Below are 25,501 nucleotides of genomic sequence, written 5' to 3'. Positions count from 1 at the left end.
ACAGGCATTATACAAGAAGATAGGACATAACTTTCCTAATAGTTTTCATTCTAAGTTTTCTCTACTTTGATTGTGTTAGAAATGGCAATAAAGTAAGATCCTATATAATGTGACCTATGATTCATGAGAATAAGATATGGTGTAAACCAAAATGGGGTCTCCTTTAAAACTATATAAAGGTACTACATTATCCTTGTCCTCAATATCATAAAGGAATTTGTTCTCTTTATTTTTATGGATTAAGTACAAAGAATTGTAGAAGTGCCCAGCATGTAATACATGATCAGTAAATAGTATTAAGTTTATGACTCCAGGAAGACTGTAGCTGTTCAGAGGGTGGAAGTGGGGGGCAGTAATTTATTTTTAGGAAGTTGCTTTGTGCCAAGATTGTGGACTTTTTTTTTTCTTCTGGTTCATGGAGCCACTGTGCATCTGCAACATTGCTCTGCCTTCAAATTGCTAAATGCAGTGTTATGAGTCAAGACTCAGAGGAATGGGAGAAGAGGGACTCACATTGGCTTAAAAAATGACACAGAATATAGTTTATCATATAAATGAAAAGTTCACTGGCAAGACTAGCTTCAGGTGTGGCTAGATCCAGGTACTTAAAAGTTATAATATGGCCTTTTATTGAATTTCTACATTGTTCCTTGGCGTATTTGCTCTATTACAACAACAGATACTTCACTATGCTCATATTAAGGAGCTCATGGCCTAGTAGCTAATATGATAGATAACCATGTGTAATACGTGCTATAATAGAGGAACTTACAAAGTAGAACTATAATTCAGAGAGGAGAAAAAAGCAAATACGTCTGAGGAGAGGTTAACAAGAAATTCAGAGACGTTATAACCTGAAAATTGTTTTGAAGTAGAAGCAAAGATTTTACTAACAAGGATGCTGAATAAAATAGTTAATTGGTATGGTTATGGCCCTTGGAAGATCTGTATTCAAATCTCAGCTCTGCCACTTTCAAATTGTACAAACTCTGGCAAGTTTCTTAAACTCTTGGGGTCTTAGTTTCCTTGTATGGAGACTGAAATTGAAACTACTGAGTTAACAGAGTTTTCGTTAAGGACCAGGGAGCTGAGGGATACCCAGATAGGGACAGGCACAGAGTCAGTCCCCCTTCCCTGGTTACTGTCATTCTGCTTGGATAGCGTCCTCCTGTTGTATCTGACTGCTGTCACTTGGAGCTTTCCATCAGCTATGGGAAATCGGCCAGCTTTTATTGAGAGTTTACTGTGAGAGAGATACTGCATTAAGAATTTTGACTTATCTAACTCCTTCCTATAACTCCAGATAGTAGGAAAATTATTACCCTCAAACCACAGATGAGGAAACTGACTCTGAAAATCTAAGGAATGTGCCAAGGTGACAAGCTTAATAAATGATGTTAGCTAGGTATTTCTGACTCCCGTGCTCATGGGCTCAAGCATTATACTATATTTCCTCTTATATAGCATGCCACCATTAATTTCCTCCCCTCGTGGACTTGGCTTTTGGGTGCTCCTGTTGCAGCCCACCCTGGGTACCACCCCACTTTTTCTAAAAGCATGGTTCCATGGTGCTTCTCTTATGTGTGTTTGTGTGTATGTCCAAGTGCTATACTGCTACTCCAACTGACCTGGCTGGCATTAATCCTTTGGGTCCTGTGCTTTCTTTTCAGGTGAGCCTTCCAGATGGTCACCCTCACACTGCGATTGCTGCTGCAAGAATGGCAAAGGTGACAAAGAAGGGGAGAGTGGCACGTCTTGCAATGACCTCTCCACATCTAGCTGCGACAGTCAGTCCGAGGCCAGCTCTCCCCAGGAGACGGTCATCTGTGGTCCCGTGACACGCCAGACCAACATCCAGACTCTGGACCGTCCCATCAAGAAGGGCCCTGTCCAGCTGATCCAACAGTCAGAGATGCGACGGAAAAGCGACTTACTCCGGACTCTGACTTCAGGCTCCAGGGAATCGAACATGAGCAGCAAAAAAAAAGCTGTTAAAGAAAAGCTGTCAATTGAGGAGGAGCTGGAGAAATGTATCCAGGATTTCCTAAAAATCAAAATTCCAGATCGGTTTCCTGAGAGAAAACATCCTTGGCAATCTGAACTTTTACGGAAGTATCATCTATAAGGGAGGGCTGGGGGTGGGAAAAGAAGAAAAAAAAGTCTTCATTTTGAAATTAACCTCCTACAAGGAATTCATATTTTAAAGGAAAAAATACAACTAATGATGCACATTTCTTAGAACACAATAGTCCATTGATATACTACTGCCTACTTTACCTAGTTCACCTTAACATGTAAATCCACAGGGTAGATTTCATTCTAGATGTGGAAGTACAAGAAAATCTTTTTTAGTTATTTGTTTGTTTACTTGGTCCCATGTGCTAAGTATCTTACATAAAATGAGAGTCAGCTACATAAAAGTAGCTGAGAGGCCTTGGGAATCGTTTATCCCAAACCGGGTTTTTTTCTCTCATCTTCTACCTCCCTCCTTTGAATGAGGGTATGGTAAAAAAGGATCTGGCCCAATGGCATAAGTTTGGAATTTTAAATTTTGCTTTTTCCTTTTGTTTATGGGGTAAGGGGGGAATGGCAGATTTATATGACTTTTCACTCAAATCTATATGTGCCAGTTTATATTGACTCCGTATGCATGAGTATTTGTGCAACATAAGCACAACTAAGTATGTATATACACACTACGCACACGATGCCAGGGCCTAGACATCCCAAGGGCTGTACTCCTGCTCCCAGCAGCCCTCTCTTAGAACATTTCAGATGGATGAGCTTCTGACTCTTTCTTAAAATTCTTTTGGGAAGATTTCCCAACCTTTCTTCACAACGCTTTCTAGCATCAAATGAACCTCATCATCAACAAATTGTATTCCTTATTTTGAAATTAATACCCTCAGGCTCCATTTTACTACTTTGCTCTTTGTCTGCATTAAGAGAGGATGAGGAGAGGTGGTCAAACATTCTTTGTGTTAAAAAATCAAACATTCGTATTCTCAAAATTTTCTGCTAAATGACCCCATACTCAGCCTTCTCTACCCTGAACTAAATTATCAACTTTCTCTCCATGTTTTCAGAGTTCTTACTGCCCACAGTTTAATGGTGTGGCCTTTCCATGTAATCCACGTTAAGTTCTGTGTTCCTGTGTTGTTGTGGAACTAAGGACAACACACAGTACTCGAATAAGGGTCCGGCCTTTTGTTTGTTTTAGAGAAAATTGTATTCCACATACAACCTAATAATTTCTTATAAAAATTTTAAACTACGAAGCTACATTTTTACTTGCTGGTAGCCTTTTTTGTTTGCCTTTGGGATTCTGGGTTTGGCTGTGCCCATGCTAGGGTTTAGCTGTGTCATTTTTATGATATCTGTAACAACCCAATAAGGTAACTGAAGCTCCAAAGTTAAGGTTTCAGATTTCTAAATGAAACAATCTTTTTCAATTACATCCTGACCAGTATAGACACAGCCAAAAAGAAACCGTTAATAGCCATCCATCCATGTAACTCTGTATTTTACTAAGGTACCAATAGCTCTTTCATAGACTTGTGCTACATGAAGGTTAAAAGACCAGTTTTTATTTTCAGCATTCCTCATGCATTTCAGTGGTAACCAAAAATTGATTTGTCAATTATTAATTGTGTGCCAAGCACTCCTAATTTGTTTTATTGCGTGTGTGTGCATGTGTGTATGTGTATCACAGGTAATAAAGGCAATTGGATGATATCTGTAGGAGGAAAACAATGACTAATTTCTTCCTTTTGAAATCTTTCATTGATGCACATTTATTATGTAAGAGGTTCTGTCTTGATTTCTGTTCTTAGTGATGATTAGTATATGAATATTTTTCTGAATTTTTGTAATTCTCGCCTTCACACTTGGATGACAGGCTCAGCTAAGGTTTCCTTGTCCTGAAGGTTTGAATGGAGTTTAAAGTTTTATATAAGTTGAAAAGAAAGTATATCTTGGGAGCTGAGTTGTCAAGAGAATTATAATTTATGAATTTAAGTGATGTTCTTTTCTGTATTAATATATTAGCAGATATTTGATCTTAACTACAACATAGCTTTGTTTGTAAAGCCTACCAGTATGTCTTCATTCTTTTCGATGTTTCTTGATAGCACATGAAAATACCATCATCCTAATAACAGAATATCTTGCAAAGAATCACAGAGCTTAATGGGTCAAGAAGTTGAGTTTGGGGAAAATATCCTGAAACTCACTTTGGTCATATGATAATTGTGTCGTCACTGGAAGTGCTGTCAAAGACTTTGGTGTCTAACTAAAATGGCCAAAGTTCCAACTTCCTTAAATTTCAGACCTGACTGTAATGGCCTCAAGATAGAGAGGTGCCCTCATAAGAATTAAAGAATTAAGATGATAGTCAACCCAATATTTCTACTACATTCTTTAAACAGGAAATTAAACACTGCAAAAGGAGTGTTAATGGCAGTGTTCTTCTGACCCCTGACCTGTCACCAGTTTTCTCTGCTCTGACATTCCCTATATACCCAGTGAACAAAGCTAGAATAGAAAACCCGTTTAAAACAATCACAACAGCAATATTTTTTATTTTGGGCCACCTCTCGGCTGGCACCCATCCCATGGTAAAATATTCAAGTAGCTAAGACAATAGCATGGCGTTTATTTGTGTGAGTGTTGGTATAGAGATAAACATAGACCTGGCCAGTAAAAGGCTCTGAGGAGGCTTAAAGTACCTAGTTTGAGTGGAGTTATCAAGTGAGGTTCAGGTAGCCTGCAACATTGGAAATGAGTTCTGGGTAAGTGAGTTATAAGAGTACATGCTCTAGTAACTCTGGTAGTCACTGTGACTCGGGCATGTTTCCCTGAAGTTAAAATAGTTTTTAGAACTTTTTGTTTAACTCTGAACAAAAAATATATGTGGTTTGCTTCTAGAACATTGGTTATGACAAGGGCCATAAATTGCTAATATAAAGAAATTAGTAGTATCAAATGGATACAATGAATGGGGAATCACATGTGTGGAGCCCCAACTTAGATTGCCTTCTGGGAAATCCCACTAAAATCCAGTGAGCTTGGGGAGATCATTCTCTAAAGGTATGTGAGTTGTCTAAAGTCAGAAACGTATTTACAAAGTCCTTCTACCCACTATCAAAAATGAACTGATCCACATTCAGCAGGAAAAGGGGAAGACAGGAATATAAAACTACTAGATCATATGGTAGTGTGATTTTCTTTCCCCCGCTAGGAAAAATTGCACTGAAATGCTGTCAAAAAATAATGAAGTGAAGTGGCTTCCCATATATGCACTGATGTTATCTTTTGTATCTATAGGCACAGTTACCTTACTGAATATGCATGCACGGTGAATTAAAATAAAAGGGGGAACAATGCACAAATAATAAGTTTTCCCTTTGCTCTTTATTCCTTCATAGTTGTATCTATTCCAACCAATTCATTTTGGGGGAACACATTTATTAAAGGGTGCTGACATGGAACTTTTCTCTTTTCAGTTAGCCTTGTTTGATTCAGAGGAACCTTTATCCATAGGCACAGGTGTGTTGCTTGTTCTGGGCCCCATTACTTCCTGTGCTTCTGGATTACTTTTGCTTTCCTGGGCTTTAGATTCTTCTCTGAGTATCCTTAGTTGGTGTCAGACAAAACATGCTCCAATGAGACAAAAGGAAGGCATGTATGGTGTTTTGCAAAATTACTTGACACCAGCTCCCACAATGGGAACCAAATTTTGATTCTTATACATTTTCCTTTGTTGCAATTCCAGCCTTCCAACTTTGTATCTACTATAGTGTGGATCTGCGAATTTGAGTGCTGGTATTTACTGCCACTATATACCATGCCATGGAATGTGACTAGCCTTAGTCTTCTAGATGATCTTTACTAGAATTAGTAAGATTCTTTCTGTGAATTTTTAGGAAGAATTCTTTGTCACCTCCACCTGACACACCAATTTTCAAAAGAAAAATGAAGAGAGTTCATTTTTCCTTATGGTGACTCTTTGGCAGATAAATGTTTTTGCCAATTTGCATGCTGGGTTACGGGTTTAGCATGGGCCATTTCTCTCTTTAATGTCTTGGTATTATTGGCAACTTGCAATCTTGATGCCCCACATTTTCAATTTATTTATTTTCTTTTATATTGTCAAAATAGCACACTAGAGAAAGAACCAGAGTGAACATTCTGTATCCTGAGTTACAATGGAGTTACATGTCATTTGTATAGAACTGTATAATGATTAATATCTGCAGAGAAATTAGACCAAATGAAACCTGCTGGAATAGGTTTGATTTATATTGCCTTCATCATTCTGGTTTCAGACGAAATGGTTATTGCTCTCTACCACTGCTGAAAAAATACAGTCTTAAACTTTGATAATCACAGCCTTGTGATGCAAACACAGAGCTTATTTGTTTGAAATGCCTATTATTCTCATCTTGCTGTATATGTTGGAATGGAGATTCTTTTTCCAGTGATCTCCATTGCAAGCTTTTTAACAGTGTTTTTTAATACTCAGTATGCATAAAATTCATGTGTAGCACTTGTAAAAATGCACATGCCTTCAACCTATCTTCAAAGAGTCTGATTCGGAAACTTGAAGCAGGGCCAAGAAATTTTTTGAGCTAGTCTCCTTAATAATTTTGATGAAGATTGTCTATAGACCTTATTTTGAAAAATTCTGCTGTTTAGGGAATATGCAGAGACCAACAGTTCCTTTACTTCTTAGAAGCATTTCCTCATTTTCTCTTACTTCCTTCCCACTACCAATAAGTCAAAGCATGCATTATTCATTATCTTAAGAGAAAACACCCAAAGAGAAACATCCTAAGACTAGGGCAGAATAGATTTTCATGAATTCTTTGCCATTTCATCTGCTGTATGTCAACCATAACCCTTTCTCCTTATTGTGTGTGTATGTGTATGGGTTTTTTCCCAAAATAAAAACCTGCATTATTATAGTCTTAGCTCTGGGTAGATGGGAGCATATCTCTGAGTGAGATGTATTCTAATGATACCCAACAAGAAATAAAAATAGTGATCTTTCCCAAGGAGAGTTGTTTATTTCTAGGCCCTTACTTAGTATGAGTAGGAGGAAATTGAAAGTGATCCGTAATTTAATGATGTATATGGCCCCAAAGGTGATTCCATTAACTGCACATAAAATATAACCAAAATGAATATGGAATGATTAGTGAATTCAGCTACATTTTACCAAACAAATCCTGTGCCATTGAACTGCTAAATTTGTCCAATTTGACTCAATCAGGACTATGAAGCTCTCAGATAATTGAAGATCCTGAACCCTGACATTAACTAAAAACTTGAAGCCAAACTCATGTTTGAGAATAAATGCCAAAAAAGAAAAAAAAAGAAAGAAAAAGAAAGCAAGAAAGAGTGAATTCAAACGGGTTCCAATGATCCAATTGACTCTATTCATTTAACAGAATAACTGGATACATACCAAATTCCCACATTGTAAGAAAGATAAAAATAGAGATCACACTTGTCATGATCATGAGTGAATATTTGAGTAAATATTATTGCCAAAGGAAAGTGAAGAATGCTTAATGAAACTGTTGAACATGAGCAACTAATTATGTTAAACTGGCCAAGATTAAAACAAAAATGGTTAAATTTGATTCAGTTTGTTGCCCTCTCTCCTCTGCTTCCTAAGTGGGATTCCTTTTCTGTCCTGGCTTCCTAATGTTCAAAAATGTTTCTCTTGTTTGTGAACAAATTTTGTTGCCAATTAGGTAAAAAATGTTAAGTTCCCAGACTGTCATCCTTGAATTATTTAGGAAATTTACTTTTAAAAGGATAAAGAAAAATGTGCCTGGCCTGGCAACTATCAAGGGCTTGTCCTGGAGGAGGGCGGGGGTAATCTTCCTGTTAATCAGCTTTGTAAAAGCATTTATATGCCAACCAGAGGGTTTATTAAGTCTCTTGTCTTCAGCAACCTCCTCCATCTTATCAGTTTATTTTTAGAATTGACCTTTAGATAATTTACCTGCATTTGCACAGTGAAAAATCAACATAACTTTATATTATCTTCCTGCTGACGTGGTCTCCATCCATCACAAATGGAAGCAGAACTGATGTTTAATAAAGTAATGAGAGTTGCTTTCAAATTATATCAGTGTGCATGTGTGAGTGTGCACATGACCATGTGCAAGTTTTAGGTTTATGTCAGTTCAGTGGATAATGTGTGTGGGAGTGCTATCTGAGTGCGTGGAAAAAGCCTTTGGTTACGTAGTTTAACAGCTTTTTATTTCAGCACAATAGTTTGTCTTTACTGTGGATGTCAGTCCTTGAGAATGTTAAGGAAAGCTGGTCTCCTCATGTGGAATTCAAACAATACTATTTTCTGGGGGAAAATTCAAACTCATATCCATGTATATAGTGAAGAGTGGCATCTTATTCAAAAAAAGAATGTATTTTTGAAAGCTAAAATAGACATAAAATACACATTAATCATCAGTAGTCTTTTATAATTGCAGCCAGTGGTCAGTGGTGTATCTATACCTTTAGGTGAGAGACAGAAAAATTTCAGGAAACTCTCCTTGATTCATGTGGGTTATGTGCATTTAAGGCCGTGGTTTTCAACCAGGGATGGTTTTGCATCCCAGAGGTCTTTTGGCAATGCCTGGAGATATTTTTTGCTTCATAATTTGAGGGGTGCTACTGACACTTAATGGGTATAGGCCAGAGATGCTGCTAAATATCCTACAGTGCACTGGAAAGCCCTCCATATCAAAAAGTTATCCAGCCCACAATGTCAATAGTGCTTAGCTTGAGAAACTCTAAATTAAGCATGGGTTTAAATTTGTCAAGGCATTTTTTTTTTTCTGTACCATATACGGAAGTCTTCCAGGTCAAGAAATAGGATAAAATAGAAAAATAAAAATCAGAACCAGTTTAAATATGTATAGGAATTATATGTATGGAAATTATTTGAAGTTACACGTACTTATCTCTTTATACACATGTGAAAGCTGGGATTTAGAGAAATAGGAAACTTTTTCCAGGGATCTGGTAGTGATGAGGAAGGCCTGTAGTTTATGTGTCTTGTCTTCTTCTACTTCAGTCTTTCTGCTTCAGAAAAATTATACTTCCGTGATGTTGTCAATCTTTTAACAGCTAAATGTGCTTGTTGTGAAGCACTCTGGGATCCCTTTCAGTTTACATGATCCTGTTAAAGATGTTTCCCAAGCTGATCAACAGTAGACCACAAGGTGCTCTCAGAAATGAAACCAGTAAGGGGGAGAAAGTGTTTAGAGCAGGCCAACGATTTCATTGTCTGTAACTGCTTATCATACACTTTGTTACTTTGAGTTGAATATTCCCTCACTGAGGATGATAAAATCTTATTGGAAAATATGTTTCGTAGACTTACACAGCGGGGGTTCCCATGTCCTTGTTTCCAAACGTGACAAAGTCTAAGCAAAAGTCCTGGCTACTGAGCCTTATTGTTTAGTTCATATGTACTGACTTTATTAGAACACAAAGCACATTTTTGTCTGATATGATTTGACATTTTTCTTTTAATTTATCATACCAACATCCCAGGGATGGAATAATGATAGGGTCATTCTAATTCCAGTTTATACACAGGAAACTAAGGACCCAGAAAGTTTAAATCAGTCATTTATTTGTTCGTTTATGCATATATCCAGCAAATATTTGTTGGGTACATACCATATATAGGTCACTGTCATGAGCATTATAATGTCTAAGCAATCAAATTTGGAATAAAGAACTTGAATTAAGTTCATTCAGATCCTAGACTAACATTATTTCTGTATGTAGTTCTGATCAATATTCTAGAATTATGGTTTATGTATCAAGTTATAAATAATATATATTACAGATTTATTATTATGTACCAAAAACTCTACTAAGTACGTTTCATGCCTTATCTCATGTAATCCTATCATAATCCAATGAAGTAAGCCCTACCACTATCCTCTCTTTACAGATGAGGTCAGTGAGGCTCAGAAAGATAAAGTAGCACATAAAGGCTCATAGCTAACAAGTGGCAGAGCCAGATTTTCCTCTGAGTTTTTTAGACTCTAAAGGCCACTGGCTTAACCATCTCATTGTACAACCTATTCTCTCTGTTCTCTGAACTTCGCCTGTTTCTACTCTCTCCTATTCTAAACAAGGTGGGATCCCAGTCTGACATCCTTCCTAAAAGTCATCAGTTTTATTTAATTGCAAATGCCATTAGACTAGCATCTGCCTAGGAGGTAAAGGAAGGGCAGATTTGCTACAGGTTGTACTTTATGCCACAAAAATTTTCAAGGGAGCAATAATGTTGTAGAACAAGTATCTGGTGAGCACTGACATCCTAAGAAACTCACTATGATAAGCTAGCTTCCATGTCAGGAGAAAATGACACCTGCAATTGCTTGCTGTGCTGCATACAGGTCACTAGGGCAAGCTTCAGGGGAAGTAAAATAGGTGTATGAGCATGTTTATGTGTGTTTATATAGGAGCGTATCTATGTCTCTGCTATTTTCATCTTTTGGCTTGTTAAACAGTCTCAGTTTTTTATTCAAGACAGGTCAAAAGTCCAAATGTGATTAACTGCCCTCAGCATCTCATTGTTACTCTTATAAGTTGGGAAAAAGAGAGGCAGCTTTAGAAAAGAAACTTCACCGAAATACATGCATGTGTGTGAGTGTGTGTGTGTGTGTGTGTGTGTGTGTGTGAGGAGTGTGGGTATTTATGTGTGTTGTATGTGTTTATGTGTAAAATTATGTGTATATATGTACATATGTGTGTACATCTATCTTAATGTATATATATACATATCTATATAGCTATACATATGTATACACCCATGAACAAAGCTCGTAGCTTGAAACTTTGGAATTTTGAGTTTGGAGAAATTATTATTATTACAATTTATATATGGTTTCCTAGATGGTCTAATATAGTTCTAATTTCCAAAATTCTCTTCCACTAAAAGTGGATATGTTTATTTATGGTGCCGAGAACATTAACAAAATATTTAGATTTAATATCTATGGATAATAAACCAAAAAGAGTGCATTTAAGGAAACACCAAACTTGTAAAAACTGGCTCTCTTATCCAAACCATTTGTTGGAATTTCAAACTACATGTTTTCAAACTTCTTCATTCAAAAAACAAAAACAAAAACAAAAACAAAAACAGAAAAAACCCCAAACACTACCAAATGAACAGTCATAATGTTTAAGAAGAAAAAGAAAAATGTAGTTGTATGATAGCACAAATTCAATGGTTATTGTCCTAGTGGTGCTTCACTTACCTATTGGTTAGTTTATTATATCCTGGTTAATTTCACTTTACAACTTATGAGGGTTCTTGTGTCCCTATATGATTTGTCGGTGCAGCTAATTATCTGTTTAATTATTAAAGCTATAGTAAATAATTTATAATATGCATACTGTAAATAGATACTAATGGTCAAGGGCACATTGTAATAATCACAAATTTTTAGTCTCCTGCAAATAACCCTTAAAGCCTGTTTATACAGTACCCAAATACTTGCTCACAGAAAGAACAATGTAAATCAAATACAAGAAAACCTGACTTACCTATTTTGGCATTCTACAGACATAACAACCAAATGACCGAATTTTGGGCATCTTAAGGATACAGTAAGTTTTGTACTCATTCATAGCTATGTGCTTTGCATATTATTGGGGAATGTGGAAAATATTTAAAGTCAACTTGTGCAAACAGAGATTCCCCGCTGCTCCTTGGGATCAGTTTGTATGCACACAAGCCCATGCCTTCAACTGACAGTCCTAGCACAGATCCCTCCTCCCAGAGATCTGTCAGAAGCACTTGTAAACTAATCAAGCACGGTCACTGAATCCTTTTTTCACCAGCCTTCTGCAGATGCTGTCTTAAAACATAAGAAAGAAAATCCATTTTTTTTAAAAGCAATGAAATGTTCTAATTAGGTTTGAGAACATTTGAAGGAGTGATTGTTTTCTCCCCAAAATTTTGGAGCAGAGGGGAGGTTTTACATCATCCTAACTTCATGTTCCTCTGTCATTTTATTTTATTTATTTATTTTTAATTCCAAAGGAGAAAGTTGAATCAGGAGAATTTGTCTTAAAACATTCTGTTTAGTTTAGAGATGGACAAACTAATGTATTTTTGTAAATCATGGGTGGCAGATGTCAAAATCTCTCATTAATTATCCTGTTTTTATCCCTAAGAAAATTGATTCATGAATTATTGGAAAGGTATTCTAGTTAAAACACACAAAAACACAAATTTAGGGGAGCTGCACTTCAGAGAGTCCCACTGTAATCTGTTAACAGAATCTGCTTCAAATGAGTCACTCCTGAGATTGGCAATGACTCCCAGCTTAGTCTGTAAAATCAGGAATCTTTGTGTTCGCTGAAGGAACTTAATAATCTTAGTTGAATTCCTCTTCCCCATGTCTTTCAAAACCAGAGCACTGGGTCGAACCTAACCAGCAAAATAATTTGTCCAAATTAAATTGATGTGTTTACATAATATCAGCACCACCCTTTAAACTTTTAAAGTTAAAGACCCTGTTGATCAGGTTACCTGGAAATCTCAAATGCATCTGACCAGGGATTATCAAGCTCCTCATGACATCTGTTTCTGATGCAATGAATGTGATGTTACCACAAATAGAGGATTCTGAATTTTGCTTCTACTAATGCTGAGTGGTGACTTACTGGGGCCTTGCTTATGTTACCTTTTCCTGCCCTCATTCAAGCACTTGATGACTTGGGTCAGTTTGTTGCACATTGATGAATAACAAGTGACACCCAATGAAATTACCTCTTCTCCTTTCCAATACAGTTCACTTGTACATAAATGTAATGTCAAATTGTTTACAGGTTATTTTTGTGTGTAATTGTGATAGCAGATTTAGCTCAAACTTTAAAGGAATTTGTTTACTGACTGGTGTTAAAATGAATGTGCTTATTACAGTATAAACATCATTAATTATGGACTCACATGAATGCATGTCTACATGTCGTCAGTTCTCAGCAGCTCGGTTATTCAGCAAAAAGTCTGCAGTCTGTGAATAGCAAATATACATAAACTACCGTGACTCTAATAACTCAGTAACTGTTTTTACCTTGGGATGTAACACTGTAGATCTTAGCCTGCTGTATTTCTTTCTTACCTATTTGTTTTGCGAGAAAAGCATAATAGAAAATAATACTACTAATTGTCCCAATGGAATTGTACATCATTTTGGCAATCATTGGTTCACTCAGAAGGCAACTGCCTCTAGATGGAACAGCCCTGAGCAACATATAAATATATACATGCATATCTATGTATGCAATATCTACACTGCAAATTACTACCATCTATTCTCACTGCCAATGGAAACAAACTACTCTTTTCTTTGGATTCATTGATGGATATAAAAAAATTAATTTGCTATTAACTGCTTTCATATTCTGTTTAGTTCTTATAGTATGGTAAATGATACAGGTGCAGTATCAGTATTGTAAATTGTATGGTGAAAACTACAAAAGTCATTCTGTGGATATATTTTAAAAGGAAGAACAGAAACTATATTTCAGATTCTTGTGTGAATATAATTACAGAATAGGTAACTATTTTTATGTGTTTCCATAAATGACTCCATTTCATATGCATTGTAATTTAGCACCAATCATAATAAATCATTTGGTAACATTTAGTTGTTATATATATCTATTTCCAGTATACATAAGAGACTGATGAGTCAACATTATTTCATGCTAACTCAAGAAATTTAGATGAAAGATAATTACCATTGCAATTAGTTTACTTCCGGTTTGTTGTGGCAGCTTTCTGAGTTGGGGTACAGAAAAGGAGAAGACTTAATGAGTTGGTTATTTGATATACTTAGAATTAAACTGTAATAGGTGGAGGCCTTGCCTTTGTCTCTTGCTAATTGGATGGCTTTGTACTATTTTTCAAACCTCTTTAAACACCAGTTTCCTTATCTGTAAATAGGAAATAGAAATAATGGATACATCTCAAGGTTCTTGTGAGAGTTAGATAATCCACATAAAGTACTTATCGCAGTATCTTGTACATTAAATAGGTGCTTAATAACCCTTATCCATTCTTATTACTATTATTCCAAAATGCATATTTAACAAAAGAATTCAACTTCACACTGAATATCTGAATATATATATATATATATATATTTTTTTTTTTTTTACTCTTTACCGTTTTATGACATTGCTAATAGTGCTAAGCATTATGTTTTTTAATCAGAAGGGAAAATTCTACAAAAAATAATTTTACAGCTTGGGAGAGCTTTAGAAATAATTCATCCTTTTGCTGTTGTGAGTGTTTTTGGTGGCATACTTGCCCCATGATACGCACTGAAAAAATGGAGGGAATTGGGCAATGTAAAGTTTGAAAGATGTAATCTCCTTTACACATTCCACCTTGCACTTTTAAAATGCTCTTTACTATATTTAAAGCCCTGGGAGTTTTGCAGAAAACAAAACAAAACAAAAACTTTCAAACTTTAACCCAGAATCTCCCAGACTGGTCTCATCAAAAATTCTTCTGGTTTTGAGAAACACACTTTGGGAAATGCTTATTTAACCTATTCCCTTCCTTGTATTTCTTGTACAGAAGGGGAAAGTTAAGATCTAGAGAGGAAGAGATGATTATTGGTCTAGAATTGCATCTGTGGACTCAGGCTAGGACACTTTCTCATAAGCTATCTCATGTAAGTGAGATAACAGTTACAGCTTCGTTTTGAGAAACTATTCTAAAGTCACAACATCCATACTGCATGGACCCAAAGTAAAAAGTCCCACAAGGTACAGAAGGCCAAGCAGGAGAAGGTGAGGATCTAGTCTACAGGAATCCTTCTTAAAACTCTGTTACCACTGAGATCACTTAGGAATGAGAGGTAGAGTCTACTTTGCTTCAACAAGCTGATCCTTAGCAATAGTGGCTACAGGGATGCTGTACCATGCTGAATTTCAGTCCACAAGAGGGATGGATGCTTAGATAGACCGAAGTGATGGAGGGGTTTGGAGAGAAAGTTTTCCCATTAATTCTTTTGTGGAAAGCTGAGGGCTTTCCTCTGAAAACTTGAGAGAGAGAAAGCAACTGTGATGGAGAATTGTGAAGTTAATGACCTCCAAAGCCTTAGAAATTGACTAAATAGAGCCAAAACTTCATTAAATTTAGGCACAGGGAAAGGCTAGGCCTCCACTGTTTCAGAATGATATAGACAAGTAAAGAACCAACATTAAAAGAAAAAGTTGGCTGCGTATTTACAGGATGAACAGCAGGAAGGAATTTGTCAGCATTGTTCTGCCCAGAACAACAGCTAGTTTTCCTCAAAAATCAAGGGTCCTGAGAACACTCCCTAAAGCTTCTGCGATGTGGGTGGTGAGGACATAAGGGGGTTCTCTTTACTTGCTGGGAGCCTGGGTGGAGAAAAGTGTATATGGGGAGCCCAAGAATACAGTGGTAGTGGATCAGGAGAAAGACTCCTCTTGAGCTCTGTGGAGAGATTTGGGGAGATTTGTACATAGCCGCTAATCAAAAACTCGTCCTTGTGACAAACTGAATTGAACAGGACTTGATCAGAAGGATCATAATTTTTGCAACGAGGATAGTGAAATAGGATAAAATACCAACTGCTCAGATAATACTTCTTCCCTCCAATTTCAACCGAAAGGCAGCATTCCTTCCTATGACTAAAAAATATTCAGAGCCCACATCAGTCTTGTCCCAAATGGCAACTGCCACTGAAACAGGTCATGATAGGTCTTCATTTCAATAAAGAGATGATAAAAACCCTTAGCCAGGCAGAGCAGCTTCAGCCTTAAGGAAGCCAGCCTCATGTTGCAGAGCTAAAAAACATCAATACGTCAGCAACAAAGGCTCAGGAGGGCAGGGTTTTCAAATTCTAAGATTGCCAGAGAGCTCCATGTACACCCCGTAAACCCCTTGCTTATTCTTAGCTACCATGTTATAAAAGCGCCAAAAAGAAATTCTGAGGACTAAGCTCAGTCTTTGACTTGTGTTTCTCTTTCTTCTAACTCACCATATGTCCTGTCTTTAGGGTAGCAAGAAACAAAAACACCCTACATAACTGGAAGATAGCTAGTATACTGAAATGGTATTGCTCTTCCTCTGTGGCTAGGTCTGAGATCAAACATGCTATTCAAGCCTGTCTGCTTCCTGATGGATACGCAGCAATTAAATGGGATATCTCCAAGATACAAAATCACAGACACGTAGGTACCTTTGACACAAATAAAGCTTTTCTCCTCTCCGTCCTCCCTGGATGTTCTACTTTTTTCTATACATTTCTTTTTCTCTCTTTTAATTCTGTTTGTTCTTCATGTGTCTGGAGTACAGGGTAAACATGTTTAATAAATTACAGCATCCTTTATCTAACAGTGTCCCTTTTCCCCACCATACACTTTTCTTGAAACCTCAATTTATTCATCTACTCTGTGACTGAGGACATTGAAAGAGATATATTTTTTGAACCATTTTGTCATCCCTTTCTCAACTGACTTTTACCTCAGTTCTGGCTGGTCTCCTATTTGAAGGAAGAGGTGGAGGTGGGGAGGATTTGGTGGTTTCCAAATGTTGACCATTTTAGATTGTCTTTGAGAGAAAACAGCAAGTCTATCTAGGAGGAAATGAAAGACAAGGAGAAGGTGAGTTGAATGCTGGTGAACTGTGGTCTGTGATCCTAAAGCCATTGCAAATGGGTGAGCTACCTTTCCTGTTTCCTCCCTGGGGATGACGTGGACGCCCAAGGCCTTTCCCTGCTAATTTCCACACATGCCCCAGTTTAATGACTCATTTTCTGCATTAACCAGAGCTTGCACCATTTGTTCCAGAAAGTCCAGCATGAATTTCTGTTTTGTCTTTAACATGGATAGACGGGAAGGGATTGGAAATGGTGAGAAAGTAGTAAACTTATTGGAGTTAGACAGAGAAGCCACAGAGCTAGCACCAAATCATTCTTTCTCTCTTTGCCCCTGTGAAAGAGTGGCCCTTCGTACCTAGAAATAATAGTCTGTCTTTTTTTTTTTTCAATCAGGAGATGGATGCCCTAGTTTCTCCATTACCTGACATTAACAAATGTGAGAGAGTATGAGGAGGGAAAAAGATGTTAGTAACAATCAGGTTTGTGTACCTGAGGCATAAGAGAGCTTTTTTCCTGCTAGAGTAAATGAATAACATGGTAATTAACTTGATCTACTCTTTAGGGAGCTACTACCTGCAGGTCCCTTTGCAAAGCCCAGGCTTTATGCTCATAGTGCAATGATGTTCACCATGTCCTCTGGCACCTTGAGGTTTGCACCATGTATTCTTATTCATCTATAGTTTCTGAAAGCTAAAGCAACAAGTGGGGACTTGGAAAGGACTGCATCATTTTCCTCTTAGTTATTTCCTATAACATAACTTCTCATGAGTCCGTACAACTATGGAGTATCTTGCACTGCTATTTATGATGCTTTGAGGAAGTGCTGGAAATATAGCAGATTAAAAATTAGCCAAACGAATATACGAACATGTCAATATCCGCTGTTTCCCATATTTTGTGGTACTCTTTTTTTAATAAGTAAATATCAACCAAAGACAAAAACATACAAGAGGAAAGGGTGCCTTCTTTCTTGAATAGGAAAAATTGATTATTTACTGTTTTATGACATACAGGCAATATAAATCCCATCCTTTTAGTCCCAAGACTGTGAAAGCACCCAAACAGAAAAAGGTCTCCAAAGTACACAAGACCCAGATTCAAGGATTCCTATATGTATGCCAACAACCTTAAGGGAAGAGCTGGAGAAAGTCTCAATATAAATGCAGAGCTCTGAGGATATATGTTTTTAAAGCCTGAGAAACAGAGCAAAATGACAAGAGGTAAAACAAATTCTATATCCTACAGGTACAAAATTTTAGTACATTTCTTACAGATCCAACTTCATTGATACAATCTCATGATTTTTTCTTTCTTCCAGACATTTCCCTCCCTTTGACACTGATTCTGTTTCTGCTCTGATTATCTTATTGGAATTTCTCAGAGTACCTATAAAAGAGGCATAACGTAGGTGGCAAGGAGTTGAAGTGAGATAGGTTCTGGGAATGGGGAGAAAAATAGTCTTGAGCCTTGTTTCTCAAAGTCCATTCTATAAACAGGCAGCCTAGAACTATAGAGTCTCAGAACCACTCCCACTTCCAGTCCTCCTGGATCAGAATCTGAATTTTAACAGAACCCAAGGACACATGTCACATACACATTAAAGTTTGAGAAACATTGGCCTATAAAATATGGCAGAATTAATAGTGCTATCCTTAGAGGCAAAAAGAAGAGGTTGAAACAAGGGGTATATGGAAGGTAGATTCTTCTAAGTGGGGCTGTGGCATTAGGTAATGTGGAGGTTGCCATGTGAGCAATAAAAACACCACTGGCCTCAGCAAAAACCTTACACTCCGGTAGGGATTGGGGTCCTACTTTAGCTTCCTTAAAAAGAATAATTGTCAGCCAAGAATTTTGTATCCAGCAAAACTAAGTTTCATAAATAAAAGAGAAATAAAGTCATTTTCAGGCAAACAAATGCTGAGGAAATTTCTCACCACGAGATCAGCCCTAACAAAAATGCTAAAAGAAGTTCTAAATCTTGAAACAAAAGGTGCGTCAGAATAAAACCTCTTCAAAGCATAAAACTCTAAAACAATAAAAGACCTATAAAACAATCACACAACGAAGAAAACAAAGTATCTAGGTAACAATCTAACAAACATGATGACTGGAACAGCACCTCACATCTCAATATTAACATAGAACATAAATACTCTATTGATCCACTTAAAAGACACACATTGACAGAATAGATTAAAAAATCACAAGTCAAATATCTGCTAGCTTCAAGAGACTTACATAATATGTAAAAATTCATATAAACTCAAACTCAAGGTAAAGAGGTGGAAAAAGATATTGCACACAAATGGAAACCAAAAGCAAGCAATTGTAGATATTCTCATATCAGATAAAACAGACTTTAAAGCGGCAACAGTAAAACAAACCAAAAAAAAAAAAAAAAAAAAAAAAGAAGGTCATCATATAATGATAAACAGATCACTCCAACAAAAAAGATACTAAAATCCTAAATATATATGCACCTAACTCTGGGGTTTCCGGATTTATAAAATAATTGCTACTAGACCTAAGAAATGAAATAGGCAGCAACACAATAATGGGGTGGGAGGACTTCAACACTCCACTGAGAGCACTAGAAACAGCACCATGACAGAAAGTTTACAAAACAAAAATGGACATAAACTGCACTTTAGAACAAATGGACCTAACAGATATTTACACAACATTCTACCCAAGAACTGCAGAATATACATTCTCATCAGCACATGGAATCTTCCCTAAGATAGGCTACAGGCAACAAAACAAGATTCAATAAATTAAAAAAAAAATCAAAATCATATCAAGGTTATTCTCAGACCACAGTGGAATAAAATTACAAATCAACTCCAAAAGGAACCCTCAAAATTATACAAACATAAGGAAACAAAACAATCTGATCCTGAGTGATTTGGGGAGTTAATAATGAGATCAAGATAGACATTTTAAAATGCTTTGAAATAAATTATAATAGTGATACAAGTTATCAAAATCTCTGGGATACAGCAAGAACAGTGCCAAGTTGAGAGTGTATAGCACTAAATGCTTACATCATAAAATCTGAAAGATCACAAATTGACAAGCTAATTTTATACTTCAAGGAACTAGAGAAACAGAAACCAAATCCAAAACTAGCAGAAGAAGAGAAATAATAAAGATCTAGGCAGAACTAAATGAATTTGAAAGAAAAACAATAATAAAAGATCAATGAAACAAAAGGTTGATATTTTGAAAATAGAAAGAAAATTGATAGACCATTAACAAGGTTAGCAAAGACAAGGAAAGATTCAAATACGCTTAATTAGAGATAAAAATGGAGACATTATAACAGACACCACAAAAATGCAAAAGATCATTTGAGACTACTATGAACACCTCTATGCACACAAATGAGAAAATCCAGAGGGAATGAATAAATTCCTGGAGACATACAACCCTCCTAGATTAAATCAGGAAGAAACAGGCACACTGAACAGACCAGTAATAAGCAGTGAGATTGAATCAGTAATAAAAAATTGCCAACAACAACAAAAAAAGCCTAAGGCCAGATGGATTGACAGCTGAATTCTACCAGATGTTTAAAGCAGAATTGGTACCAATTCTACTGAAACTATTCCAAAAGATTGAGAGAGAAAGAATCCTCCTTAACTCAGTTTATGAGGCCAGTATCACCCTCATATCAAAATCAGGAGCAGACATAACAAAAAGATAAAGCCATGAACCAATATCCCTGATGCACATAGATATGAAAATCCTCAAAAAAAAAAAAATAATAATACTAGCTAGCCAAATCCAACAACACATCAAAAAGATAATATGTGATAATCAAGTGAGTTTTATCTTAGGGATGCAGGGATAATTTAACTTACACAAGTCAATAAATGTGATACTTCACATAAACAGAATTAAAAACGAAAACCAAGGCCAAGTGTAGTGACTCACACTGATAATCCCAGTATTTTGGGAGGCTGAAGTAGGAGGATTGTTTGAAGCCAGGATTTTGAGAGTAGCCTGAGTAACATGGTGAGACCTCATCTCAACAAAACAAAAACAAAAACGAATAAAGCAAAATTAGCCAGGCATGTTGGTGCACAACTGTGGTCCCAGCTACACATGAGGCTGAGGTGAGAGGATCAATGGAACCTGGGAAGCCAAAGTTGCAGTGAGCCATGATTATGCCACTGCACTTCAGAATGAGATTCTGTCTCAAATACACACACACACGCGCGCGCGCGCGCAATCTTCCCAAGAGATGCAGAAAAAGCATTTGACAAAATCTAATATCTCTTTATGATAAAACCTCTCAAGAAACTGGGCATAGAAGAAACATAACTCAAAATAGTAAAAACCATATATGACAACCCCACAGCTTCATATTGAATGGGGAAAAGTTTAAAGTATTCCCCCTGAGGACTGGAACGAGACAAACATGCTCACTTTCACCACTTCTATTCAGCATAGTACTGGAAATCCTAGCAGGAGAAATCAGGCAAGAGAAAGAAATAAAGGTCATCCAAATTGGAAAAGAGGAAGTCAAACTATCTCTGTTTACCAATGATACAACTGCATACCTAAAAACCCTAATGCCTCCTCCAAAAGACTCCGAGATTTGATAAATGAATTTAATAAAGACTCAAGTTACAAAATCAATGTACACAAATCAGTAACACTGCTATCCACCAACAACATCCAACCTGAGCCTCAAATAAAGAACTCAATCCCCTTTACAATAGCTACCAAAAAAAATATATATATATCCAGGAATATTCCTAACCAAGGAGGTGAAAGATCTCTACAAGGAGAACTAAGAAACACTGCTGAAAGAAGCCAGATGACACAAACAAATGAAAAGAAATCTTATACATAGGAAGAATCAATATCAGGAAAATGACCATACTGCCCAAAGAAATCTACAGATTCAAGGCAATTCCTATCAAAATGCAATTATACTTCTTCATAGAATTAGAAAAGAAGTCCTAAAATTCATACAGAACCAAAAAAGAGACTGAATAGCCAAAGCAATTCTAACCAAAAAGAAGAAATCTGGAGGCATCACCTGACTTTATGTTATACTATAAAGCTATAGTTAGCAAAACAGTATGGTCTTGGTATAAAAGTAGACACATATACAGGTAGAACAGAATGGACAACCCAGAAATAAAGTTAAATACTTAAAACTAACTGGTATTTGACAAAGCATTAAAAAACATAAATAAGTTAAAGGACACCCTGTTTAATAAACGGTGCTGGGAAAACTGGATACCCACTTGTAGAAGAATGAAAATGGATTACTATCATTCACCTTATACAAAAAATAACTTAAACTAGATCAGAGACTTAAATCTAAGATCTGAAGCCATAAAAATTCTAGAAGATAACCTAGGAAAACCTCTTCTGCTCATTGGTCTAGGCAAATAATTTATAGCTAAGACCCCAAAAGCAAATGCAACAAAACCAAACATACATAAATGGGACCTAATTAAACTAAAAAACTTCTGTACAGCAAAAGAAATAATCATCAGAATAAACAGACAACACACAGAATGGGAGAAAATGTTTGCAAATGATGCATCTGACAAATAAATACTATCTAGAATCTCCAAGGGAATCTACAAAGAACTCAAACAAATCAACAGGAAAAAAATCCCATCAAAAAGTGGGCAAATAACAGGAATAGACGTTTCTCAAAAGAAGATATACAAATGAAGAACAAACATATAAAAATGCTCAACATCACTAAACATCACTAATCAAAACCACAAGATACCACCTTACCCCAGCCAGATGGCTATTACTAAAAGGTCAAAAAACAATAGGTGTTGGCATGGATGTGGTGAAAGGGAATGCTTATGCACTGCTGGTGGGAATCTTAATTAGTGCAACCTCTATGAAAAACAGCATGGAGATTTCTTAAGAAACTAAAAGTAGTTCTACCATTCAATCCAGTAATCCTACTACTGGATATCTATCAAAGGACAAGAAGTCATATCAAAAAGATGCCCTCCTCTGTATATTTAATACAACACAATTCACAATTGCAAAAATATGGAACCAAAGTAAGTGCCCATTGACCAATGAGTGAATAAAGGAAATGTGGTATATATCCACCATGAAGTACTGCTCAGCCATAAAATGAATGAAATAATGTCTTTTGCAATTACTTGGATGGAACTCAAAGTCATTATTCTAAGTGAAGGAAATCAAATACATATGTTCTCACTTGTAAGTGGGAGCTAAGCTATGGGTATGCAAAGGCAGATAGAGTGATATAATGGACTTTGGAGACTCAGAAGGGAGAGGTGAGGGGTAAAAAACTACATATTGGTCACAATATACACTACTTTGGTGACAGGTGCACTAAAATCGCGGACTTCACCACTATACAGTCCATCCAAGTAAGCAAAACCCACTTGTACCCTAAAAGTTATTGAAATAAAAAATTTAAATGACAATAGAAAGAATGCAAAAGTAAGACAAAGGCATACCCCAGAAAAAGGAAGGATTCTGTGATTCTGGGTTAAGAGTGTGTTTATGGAAGAAAAGCTAATGAAGATATGAGTTGTAAAAAACATAAATGAGTCCTTTGAGATCAGGCTCACAAGTTGTCCTCTGATGCTGAAGGGTGAGCATGAGGCTTGAGATACTGTATTTCATCAAATCAGAGTTCAGTTTGTCTTATCCAGGTTGAGGGCCTGAATCATTTCAACAATCATCCTCATAAGCTCCAAGAGCAAATTCTCAACCAGGAGAGCCACCAGTCTACTAACTAATGGTTAATTTTGCTGGATGGGATCTCAAAATTCAATCCATAAGACACAAAGCTTGAATCTAAAAATATTAATTGTGGAAAATGGGGAAATTGTACTTTTACTTTGACTTTGCATTTAAAGATAAAATTGGCTAAATCAGAATTTCAATGAAATCATAAATAAAAGTAAAACTGGATGCCTGGATAGAAAAGCTTCTAGACCATGTGCAACATCATTTTAGGTGGGAGCGTAAGAAATAAAGCATGAAAATATAGTAGAGGCATCATCAGAGAGTCACTTGAAGAACTTTTGGGAGATATAACCCAATTAAGCCTCTGGGAAGATAATGCCTTCCCAAATGCAGATTTTCATCATATTCTGAAATTACTTTTTTCTCTTTATTATTCAAATGTATTTATTGAGAATAAGCTTTCTTCCCCATTAAGAAAAAGAGTAAAGCACCATATGAATGGAAAAAGTTATTAGAGTTTTTGACCTTTCTCTGCCATTAAAGTGTAAACTTGGGCAATTCATGATCTGTTGGTTAACAGTTTCCCAATGAACAAAATTTCAATTAAAAGAAAAAAAACACCCCACTGGTGGAAGGAGTTATACTCTGAGTTTCAACTTAAGAGTTGGCCAGCTAGATATAAACAGAAATTAGCCAAAAATTGTTAACCATATTTGCAACATTCAGATATTATCATAATTAACATTTCATCCTATGTTTTCCACTTTTTTTGTATATATACTATTCATATGGGTAAAATATTTCCTTGTAAGCACATAAATTAGCTACAAAATACATGAATAAATGCCAAACATGATAGAATATATTAATACAGACATATGCAATTATCTATGTGTGATACATTAATTTTACATAAGTAGGAATGTAAATGTTGTGTTTAACTGACATTTCCTGAGTACAACATAGTTTGACTTATAAATGCCCTTTAGTAGTAGACTAAATACAAAAATAAACACATTTTGGATGGCTCTATCTGTGCAGTCTTCAAACAAATAAAAACTAAGCTATCCCGTTAGAAATCAGAATAGTGCTTATCATTCAAGAGTAGCCGTTTGGCAGTCATGGAGGATACAGGGTGAGGATCTCTGGAAGGTCATGGAGGATGCAAGGTGAGGACTTCTGGAAGGCCACTAATGCTCTACTTCTGACATAGGTGCTCAAGAAATACACTTCAATAAAGTAGTTAAATAATCATTATAAAATAATGCCTTACATTGCAGAAATTGTGGAACATGGAGAAAGTGTCAATCACTAATTTCATTTTAATATATGCCTCCCTAATCTTTTTGTTTCTTTTAGAAATGTCTTTATTTTTTCTTGTAGTCCCATGTAAAGTATACATATTAAAACAAAAATCCCAGATCAGTATGTGTATATTAGAAAAGAAATGACCACTATAATTTCATGTCACAAAAGTAAGTTCTGTTAAAGTTTAGTGCTTATTCAGGAAGGGTTTGTTTTTATTTTAGTTGTATTTCACAAGTGAGGTATTGATAATCCCATCTTTTTTTGTTTGGTTGGTTGGATTGTTTTACAAATGTTCCTTCTCATGCCATGGAAGTATATTGGAAGTACATTGGAATAAATATATAAATAAAGGGGAGAGAGAGTATATAGGAATATGTTAAACTCTATTCAAGAAGTGAAAGTAAGTCACTGTTGTTTAGGCTCACTATCTACACCAGTCTGCCTCCCACATTTTACTACTGTGTTATATGTTTGGGAATTAGAAAAGAGAAAAAGAAAGAGAGAAATTGGCATTGACTAGGACCACAGAGGTCATTCCATAAGAAGGCTCTCTTTGAAAGTATCAACGTCCTGGCCCACAAGGACTTGCTTAACTCATACAAAAGCCAAGAGTCATCCTTTGAGTCCTAGGGGCCACCCCAAGTCTCAGGCCAGCCCAAAGAAAAAATCTGAAGAGGAGGACATAACTGGCGACACAAGGTCTCATTCATTTCCCACTATGCACTGACTCAGGGTAGGGATGTGGGCTCTAAAAAAAATAGTGTTCAGAGGCCCTTTGAAATCATGTA

At 36.3% G+C, this 25,501-nt stretch overlaps 1 protein-coding gene across 3 annotated transcripts in view; it reads left to right on the top strand.

Annotated features, from left to right (window-relative positions):
• Nucleotides 1–13,696, top strand: part of KCTD16 (potassium channel tetramerization domain containing 16) — a 322,902-nt gene extending 309,206 nt beyond the window's left edge. For all 3 annotated transcript variants that reach the window (XM_033180784.1, XM_033180786.1, XM_033180785.1), the window contains one exon: nucleotides 1,671–13,696. In XM_033180784.1, coding sequence (XP_033036675.1) covers nucleotides 1,671–2,125 — 455 coding nt within the window. In that variant the 3' untranslated portion in view covers nucleotides 2,126–13,696. The remainder of the gene's footprint in view (nucleotides 1–1,670) is intronic.
• Nucleotides 13,697–25,501: the final 11,805 nt, after the last annotated feature.

The sequence above is a fragment of the Trachypithecus francoisi genome, unplaced genomic scaffold (assembly GCF_009764315.1).
Source record: "Trachypithecus francoisi isolate TF-2019V2 unplaced genomic scaffold, Tfra_2.0 Lachesis_group2, whole genome shotgun sequence".
NCBI classification, from domain to species: domain Eukaryota; kingdom Metazoa; phylum Chordata; class Mammalia; order Primates; family Cercopithecidae; genus Trachypithecus; species Trachypithecus francoisi.
The sequence above is the reverse complement of the archived record's forward strand: the minus strand, read 5'-3'. Positions and strand labels throughout refer to the sequence as shown.